The 9,508-nt window shown below is 34.7% G+C and overlaps 1 protein-coding gene across 1 annotated transcript; it reads left to right on the top strand.

The window, feature by feature from the left end:
• Window positions 1–2,976: 2,976 nt before the first annotated feature.
• On the top strand, window positions 2,977–9,340 carry LOC112007737 (uncharacterized). Its single transcript, XM_065771464.1, has 3 exons — window positions 2,977–3,011; window positions 3,132–3,203; window positions 7,846–9,340. The coding sequence occupies exon 3, from the start codon at window positions 7,855–7,857 to the stop codon at window positions 9,097–9,099; it is 1,245 nt and encodes a 414-aa protein (XP_065627536.1). The 5' UTR covers window positions 2,977–3,011; window positions 3,132–3,203; window positions 7,846–7,854; the 3' UTR covers window positions 9,100–9,340.
• The last annotated feature ends 168 nt before the right edge of the window (window positions 9,341–9,508 follow it).

The raw sequence follows: 9,508 nt of genomic DNA on the forward strand, positions 1-9,508 counted from the left end.
ACAAAAAAAAAAAAAAAAAAAAAAAACTATTTTATGTTGCGTTCACACTGAATCAGAATATTTTAATAATATTTTTTTCTTTTCTTTTTTTCTTTCATCTTTTTTTATTTCTGCCCATTGCTCCTCTCTACTCAGTCCTCACACTTCGTTTCTGCCCGTTGTTGCCGACCAAGCCCTTGCCCAGCGCCAACCGAAGCCCTAGCCTAGCACCGACCACTCTTTGCGTTCTCCACAACTCCACTCCCCTCTCTCTTTTCTATCTCATGCCCAACGTCAACATGGGTCTCTATCTCGCATTTTCTCTCTCTAGATCTCCACCTCAAAGGCCGAACCTCCGAGCTCCACCCTCTCTCTGCTATCTCATGCCCAGAGTCGATGTGGGTTTGTGTTTGTGTTTTCCGATCTGTTGTGGGCAGTGGGCTTGTGTTTGTGTTTGTGGCAGTGGGCTTGTGTTTTCCGATTTGTGGGCATTGATGAAATTTTCGGGGTATATTTGTTTACAGTGTTTTCCGATGTGGCTGTTGTGAGGCGGCGGTGAAGATAGAGTGAAAGAGAAAGAAAGACAAAGCTGAAGTAGAAAAACAAAAATGTAAGTGAAGATAGAGTGAAGATAAAGAGGAGTATACGTGTGTGGAGGAGAAAAACAAAGAGTAAAAAAAAAAAAATGTGTATTTGGATGAAACCAAATAAGATAATGGGAAAAATAAAATAAAGAATAATAAGAAATTAAAATTAAGAAATGTTACCACAATATTTTTGTAATAAATTTTAAGTGATAGGTTATTACTATTTAATATTGGTGAGAAAAAAATAATTTTTTTGATGGTGGCGGTTACGGTGGTGGTGGTGGTAGTGACAGTGGTGGTGGTAGTGGCTGTGATTATTATTTATTGTAGAGAATATATTATTCTATTATATGGCGGCGGTAGAAGAGTTGACGGCGGTGGAAGAGTCGGTGGCGGTGGTAGTGGCAGCGGTAGCGATTGCGATGGCGGTGGAAGAGTTGACGACGGCGGCGGTAGTGGCAGCAGTAGCGGTTGCAGGTGGTTGTGATTATTGTTTATTATAGTAGGGGATATATTATTTTATTGTAGGGGATATATTATTTTATTGTGATGTTTATATTATTTTATTGTATTGAAAGCTAAAATAGATCCACTGCTGCAGCATGTGTGTAGGTAAAATAGATAAAGTAACTTTTGGTGGAACTAAAAAGCTAAATTTTTAACTCCATTGCTGTGGATTGTCTAACACTATATTTGGTAACTTTGGTTGTAGCTAGGAAAAGGGAAGAGAAACAGAAATAATAATAATAATAATAAAATTTCGTTATAAAATTGGTTATAATTTAAGACTATAAACTCATTGAATAAAATAAATATTATAATATATTTTGAAAATCTAACCGTTGAATTGAATGTTCTTTACACTCATAATACACATGTTAAATTTTGTGTCAATCAGATATTATTTACTATATAATCTATAAGTTTATATTTTATGCATAATTTTAAATTATAAAAACTTGCAATTTAAAAAATTTATTGATGATATAGATATTAATCTTTAATTTTCTTGAAATTTTGCAAGTGTGGAGGATATAAGAAGAAGATGTAATTCAATGGTGGATTTGTCAAAATTCACCTCTAATAAAAAGATATTAAGTAAGCTTGTAATCTAAAACTACAACTAATTTTGTAGCTAAATTTTGTCCAAATAAAATATTTTCCTTTGATGTGTTTGGATATAATATAAGAAAGAAAGGATAGTAGAAAATGTGAGAATTCATCTTTCTTTGTTTGGTTTGTATAAGGAAGATAAAGGAAAAATGCATGCTTTTCCTTTGTGCCCTTATAAATGTCGGGAAAATTCATATATTAGAACACTAGCAAATTCTAAAAAGTGTTAAAAGACAAATTAATTATTTTATAGAATAAAGTGATCGAGCCTAAGAAATTATTGCTCTCCCTTCCTCCCATTTTCGCCCAAATTGGGCTAATACCCAAAAAAAAAAAAAAAAAGTGACCAAACAGTAAAAATGACTAGCCTTCCTTGCTTTTTCGTTATTTTCTCTTTTCTTTCCCGTTTTCAAACATTGTGTAAGATGTTAAGAAAATGTTAACGGGTACCCTAAGATACTCGTTAAGAAGGATTTATTGTGGGTCAATTTAATAAAAAATTGGTCTAAATTTATGAGAGGACTACAAATGTTACTACAGTGGCAAATAAAACTCAAAAGATTAACTTTATGATATTCATGAAATATTAGATTCGAAATCTCTTCCTAGCGTCTTAAGACCAATCTTTTAGAATTTCATAACCCAGTATGTATACGATGAGAAAACTACAATATTTAAGATAATAATCANCCCATATGCATAAAAAAAAAAAAAAAAAAAAAATGAGATTTAGCTACAGTACCATCTCAAATGTAAGATGGTACTGTAGCTGAATCTTATAAAAAAAAAAAATATTTTAATGTTTTTCCCCGGGAATATCTCTCAAATCCTTCATTATTTATCATCTTTTCTCTTTCTTCTATCTCTCTTTCTCCGTTCTCTCTTTCTCCTCTGCTGTGTGCTCTCAAACCCATTACTCTGCCCCTCTCTCTCCGATCAGTTATGGATGCTCCTCTCTCTCCGATAGTGATTCCGACAAAGCTCCGATTCACTCATCAAATCTCTTCACGAAGCTCCATCGATTCACTCATCAAAATCACAAAATCACTCATCAAAATCACAAAATCACCAATTCACTCGTCCCCTCATCAAATCTCTTCACGAAGCTCCATCGATTCACTCATCAAAATCACCGATTCACTCATCAAAATCACAAAATCACCGATTCACTCGTCCCCTCATCAAATCTCTTCACAAAGCTCCATCGATTCACTCATCAAAATCACCGATTCACTCATCAAAATCACAAAATCACCGATTCACTCGTCCCTTTACCGAAGCTCCATCGGTCTCTCAAATCAAATCAGAATCAAAATCAAAGCAATTTAGTAGGTGGGTTTTGTGTTTGTGTTTCTGTTTCTGTTTCTGTTTCTGTTTCTGCAATAAAAAAGGGGGATTCAGCTTGTGTTTGTGTTTGGGTTTTGATCTAAGAATGGCTGTTGATGTTTGCAGAGGTGGGATTTAGCTTCATCACGAGGGGTTTTCGTTCTCTGTCGGATTAGCATCTTCAGAAACTTTACTCAGGTTCAACTTCAATTACCAAAATCCCAATTTTATTAGATAATCATTATATTCTCATCATCATCTATGACATCTATCAAAGAACAAATGATAAAACTAGTTTTAGGTGAAGTTGGAATTGGTCGTGACTTCTTTGTTTATGGTTTTGATTTGGGACGTGAAATCTATTTCAGTCTTCAGAGTTCAAAGCCTTTGCTTTGATGTTTTTTTTCCATGGAATTTCGTGATTAAGGTGACTAGAATTTGGGTAACTGATAATGCTCAGAGCCAGTTGTGATAATGCATAGTACTTAATTTGACTTTTGAGTTCTTTTTCTTGAGTTTTTTTATTATTTGGATTTCAGAATTTATGGTTTGGATGTTTCAGTTTGCAATTAGTAATTGTGAGTTTTGTTTATTTATTTTTATTGATTGGATTTCAGAATTTGTGGTTTATTCGATGGTTTGAAGCATGTCAACACTAGTGCGAAGACTTGCTTTCTCATCTAGTCATGTTATTTGTTTGAGCCATCAGGCAGGATGTTGGGTAGAAACTTAGGATATTCAGTTCAAAACAGGGTCCTATGTAGTTTGTGGAAAGTTCCATTTACTGTGCATGTGAACTGCTTTGTTGTCTGTAATTTTGCAGCTCTGATGCTTGTGTTGTATAGTTGCACCTCTGGTTTGGTGAGTTTTAGGATTTGACCACATTGAATCTGCTTGAATTATGATAGTTTACAAGTTCACGCTTTTCTCAAGATTCCACTTTTGTACACAATCAGATTATTTTATGCATGATTGATTGTAAGAACCATATGTAGGATATTGTCTTAGTATATATATCAATTACAGTAATTCAATAAAAAGAAACAAGAGCAAGCAATTTCATGATCATAGAATTTTCAGTGGCCATTTTCTTCAGCACCTAGAAAGAGAGAGAAGAGCACAATCTCTAATTAGTTAACCACCACTTCTATAATTTGGCATTCTGGACCAAAAAAACCCAATTGGAAAAGAGAATGATATGTAGTTTGTGGAAAGTTCCATTTACTGTGCATGTGAACTGCTTTGTTGTCTGTAATTTTGCAGCTCTGATGCTTGTGTTGTATAGTTGCACCTCTGGTTTGGTGAGTTTTAGGATTTGACCACATTGAATCTGCTTGAATTATGATAGTTTACAAGTTCACGCTTTTCTCAAGATTCCACTTTTGTACACAATCAGATTATTTTATGCATGATTGATTGTAAGAACCATATGTAGGATATTGTCTTAGTATATATATCAATTACAGTAATTCAATAAAAAGAAACAAGAGCAAGCAATTTCATGATCATAGAATTTTCAGTGGCCATTTTCTTCAGCACCTAGAAAGAGAGAGAAGAGCACAATCTCTAATTAGTTAACCACCACTTCTATAATTTGGCATTCTGGACCAAAAAAACCCAATTGGAAAAGAGAATGAAAGAAAAATCACCCTTCTCTTCATTTCTCCTTTCAAATGTATCTAGCAGTCCCAATATACAAAAGGTTTGTATGACATCCTGACTTGGATATAGACCATAAAATGTTGGGGGTTAGTTGGAGTAAGTGAAAACCTTTTGTATATAAGACCTAAACTTCTTCATTCCCTTTCAAAAAAGCTCTCTGTTTGTACTGTCACAAAACATAAGGGATAGTTTGTATTTCTAATATATTGTTTTGATTAGGAGTTGTCAAAATATATTGTAGGATGTTGTTGTACACGAGAAGCTGCCACCAATCATAATATGTGAAGGCTTTGAACTCTTGTAGATTTGGTTAGGTTTGTATTTCTAATTGTAGTATTGTTTTCTAAAAGGGATGGGTACACAAGAAGAGATAGCACGATATGCTAATATCTCACGAATGGATGATGATTTTCTGGCACCATTTTTAAGTGGGTCTCAAAATACTTCAATGCCCATCCAAGAGTCTTGTCCGGAAGTTGAAATTGTCACCCCTAATCCAACAAAACGTGGTGGCAACTTCAGCGTAGATGAGGACAAACTCCTTGTCTCTGCATGGCTTAACATTAGCATGGATGCCGTGGAAGGTACTAACCAAAGACTTGACAAATTTTGGAAGAAAATTTGGCAATACTTTTGCAAGAACAATACTTACGGAACCACACGTTCTGCTTCCTCCCTCAAAAGTCGATGGGGAAATATTAATAGGGAGACAAGTAGGTTTGCTGGGATCATGGCTAAAATTGAAGCCCGAAATCCAAGTGGTGTGACTTACGAGGACAAGGTATACATTATATTGCAATGGCGTCACAATAATAATTTCCGAATAGTTTCAAAACACTAATTATTTATTTATTTATTTTTTAAATTTAGTTGAAAGATGCAAAGGAACTATATAAAGAATCACCAGCTCAAACAACCGGCAAAAAATCAGGTTTTGCATTTGAACATTGTTGGGTTGAGTTGAAGAACCAACCAAAGTGGAATATGCCTAAGGAAAGATCAAAAGGGTTCCCTCAAACTCCAAGTTCAATTGATGAAGGTGGTAGTAATGATGATGACACAGTGGAGTTAGAGAGACCAATTGGCAGAAAAGCCGAAAAGGCTAAGCGAAAAAGAACAGATGGTGATAAGGGTTTTGACGATTATTTGGCAAAAAAATTGCAATATATGGAGGAATCACATGAACAAGACAATGAGGCTCTTCGTATCAAAGCGGATAGGGTTCGAGTGGATGCGCAAAGAGCTGATATTGAAAAGGAAAGAGCTGATATTGAAAAGGAAAGGCTTCGTCTTGAAACTAGTAGGGAGACGCATAGAGTTGATATTGAAAATGAAAGGCTTCGTCTTGAAACTATTAGGGAGGAGGGAAGAATAATGACCTTGGATACAAGTAGCATGAATGACAAAGAAAGCCGTTATTTTGAAAATCTCAAGGATAAAATCCTTGCAAGACAACAATTAGAGTAAATAGTTAGGTTTGACTCAAGAAAATAATGTCTTGTCATAACTATATTTTGGTAGTAAATTATATATGGGTTGGGGTTTGGCATATGTAGATAATATGTTGTTTCAACCTTATTTTGGTAGTGGTTTATTCTAAGCGTAGGTTTGGAACATGTAGATGATGTATTGTTCCAACTTGATCAATTGGCAGTAAGTTGTGCCACGTATGTAATGACATCATTTTTGTTTATATGAAAAACTTATGTCCTTTCTATGTTTGATGATGTATTTTTACTTATAATAAGATTGATTAACTAGACTAGTGGTGTATAGAATGGTGAAGAAGAATGCATGTGGTCAATCTCGATTAATATATGATTAAGATATGCTTGCTTACAAATTATATGCTTTCATCAAGAACCATATCATTGTGCCATTGGTTTGAAGATATTGAATCAGCTTGTTTCTTTCTGAAACATGGAGAAGTTCTTTCTGACATCTCATGATGTCATTTGTGCTGAGGCAGTAGCGTTATTTATTGGGTAATTTATTGGGTAATTTTTTTTTTTTTTGGCTGGTTGGCTGTTCTTAACTGATTTGGAGTGGAGGAATTCTTGAATTTCCAAAGAACTAATTCTGCTCTATCCTCTGTTATGTGATAATTTTTTGTCTAGAATTGGGAACTAAATGTCCTCTATGTCAATTGTAGCCAGTTTGTAAAATGAATGTGTTGAGGTGATTGCTGGACTGTACTTTGACAAGTTTGTTCTTAATATTCTGCTTATACCACTTCACAGATGTCATTTTATTGTAATTTCAATTGAACTCAACTTGGCTAAGTCTTAATCCCAACTAAATTATGGTTGACTATATGTATCTTTTCTTATCATTATATCGTATCAAAGGTTATACTCTCATTCCTCATCTCATTTTTTAAGTGTGTGTGTGTGTGTGTGTGTATTGCTATGATCTTTCAACTTGAAGACAGTATGATCTTTCAAATTGAACAGTAAGATCTTTTTGGACCATAGGTTATAATTGCTTGTTAGTTTTGATAATTTTTCAATGAGCCTAACTTCATGAAAAATAGAGTTTGGTAACTCATTTGGTATTTTTTTTTTTTTTTTTTATAACTAAGACCTTCTGGTTAAAAAAAAAAAAAAAAATCCATCCAAACATCTACATATAGTATTTTATTTTGAAGGAAAGATAGAATGTTCGGAGAGGAACCACAATTTATAAAGTGGAATCTCGGAAAGCTTGAAAATTATGGCAAAACTTCACATTTCATATGCCAAATGTGCCAGATATTAGACTTTATTCATTCGACACCGAAAGGTGTTGGAACATTTGTGTAGAAAATAAAAATGTGATTTTTAGATGCCCCTATCTAAATCAATTGGGTATGATTGTAGGTGTGGTGTGTAGGCATTAGCTACATGCTAAAGGAGACAACAAAGTCAAGCTAAAAATTAAAAGCAACACATATTTTCAACTCCACAGAGAGAAGAAATGTGATTTTCACCCATAATCCTACCAATAAAAGAAGGGTTAGGTTGGACTTTGGACTTTGGAGTTGGGGGGATAATACAGTGATTGTGGACATATTTGGTTTTTAGTGTCCAATAATGATACAGCGTATCCAATTCATAATGGAAGAAAAATTAGAACCATAATGTAATCTCTACTTGCTTTGCAATAATTGTGAAAATTTCCTAACACTGTTGTCTTTAAGGTTGTCTCTATGGGTCGCTCTAGGCTTCGCAAATTGCTTTTTGACGACTCAGACGAGGATGAGATAATGAGGCGAGTTCTTAAGGGTTCAACATCACAACGTAAACGTCGTCGGTATATCGAACGTGATCGTTTGGCAGGCCATAAAAGACTTTATCTCGACTACTTTGCCGACACACCAGTATATCCTCCTAAGTTATTTCGGAGGAGATTTTGGATGAGTCGGCCTCTTTTTCTCCGTATTCAATCCGCAGTGGAAACTTATGAACCTTACTTTATCCAAAAAAGAGATAATGCCCAAAGGCTCGGTTTATCTTCTCTTCAAAAGATAACAGTTGCACTTAGGATGCTTGCGTATGGAGTGGCAGCTGATTTTATGGATGAGTATGTGCGGATTGGAGAATCCACTGCAATAGAAAGTATGAAAAAATTTGTTAAAGCGGTGGTTGATATTTTCTCCAAGGAATACTTGAGGTCCCCAAACAACGAAGATATTGCTAGACTTTTAGTCAATAGGGAAAGACATGGATTTCCAGGGATGCTAGGGAGTATTGATTGCATGCATTGGAAATGGAAAAATTGTCCGACTGCATGGCAAGGTCAGTACTCTGGTCACATTCGTGAGCCAACTATTGTTTTGGAAGCAGTGGCATCATTTGATCTGTGGATATGGCATGCATTTTTTGGATTACCTGGGTCAAATAATGACATTAATGTATTAGAATGGTCTCCTATATTTTCTGAGCTCGAACAAGGACGTGCTCCTACAGTTAATTACTCAATCAATGGCTATGAGTATACAATGGGATACTACCTTGCCGATGGCATATATCCGAAGTGGTCAACATTTGTTAAAACAATTCCATCTCCGCGAGGACATAAGAACAAATTATTTGCAAAAGCTCAAGAGGCGAATAGAAAGGATGTAGAGCGTGCATTTGGAGTGCTTCAAGCAAGATTCGCAATTGTGCGTGGGCCTGCAAGATTTTTCTATAGTGAAACGCTCCAAGATATCATGAAAGCATGCGTAATTCTTCATAACATGGTCATTGAAGATGAGCGAGATGTAAATGAAGCGGTGGAAGTAGATTATGAGCAAACTGATGACAATCCTACTATACAACCATCACGGGAGAACACAAATGAATTTACGGAGTTCATTGAAACCCATCAATGTATTCGAGACCATAAAATTCATTCTCAACTCCAATTAGACCTCATTGAACATTTATGGCAATTACAAGGGGAGTTGTAGGAACTTAAGTGTGTCAGTTATGCATGTGGAGTTTTATTGTAATTTGATATATGTATGAGTCTTCTAAAGACAATATTGATAGTTATGTATGTGGATTGTATCTATATATATGTATGTGGATTATAAAAGTTGATAGGTTGAGTACATTGATATTTGATAGGTTGTATGTATATATATATGTATGTGGATTTTAAAAATTGGCAGGTTGTATGTATATATATGTATGTAGATTTTTTAAGTTGGCAGGTTGAGTACATTGATATTTGGCAGGTTGCATTTTTATGTATGTATGTGGATTTTTAAAGTTAGCAAGTTTGAGTAAATTGATATTTGGCAAGTTCTTTCTCAAAAAAAATGAAAAATTGGTAGGTTCTCTGTGTGTGGTTGTTGAAATAGTTGGAAAGAAATT

This window comes from Quercus suber, unplaced genomic scaffold (assembly GCF_002906115.3).
Source record: "Quercus suber isolate HL8 unplaced genomic scaffold, Cork oak 2.0 scaffold_44, whole genome shotgun sequence".
Lineage (NCBI taxonomy): Eukaryota > Viridiplantae > Streptophyta > Magnoliopsida > Fagales > Fagaceae > Quercus > Quercus suber.

What these genes read in the sequence shown, in the direction of transcription:
- LOC112007737 (XM_065771464.1), top strand. Translation starts at nt 7,855, where the DNA reads ATGGGTCGCTCTAGGCTTCGCAAATTGCTTTTTGACGACTCAGACGAG.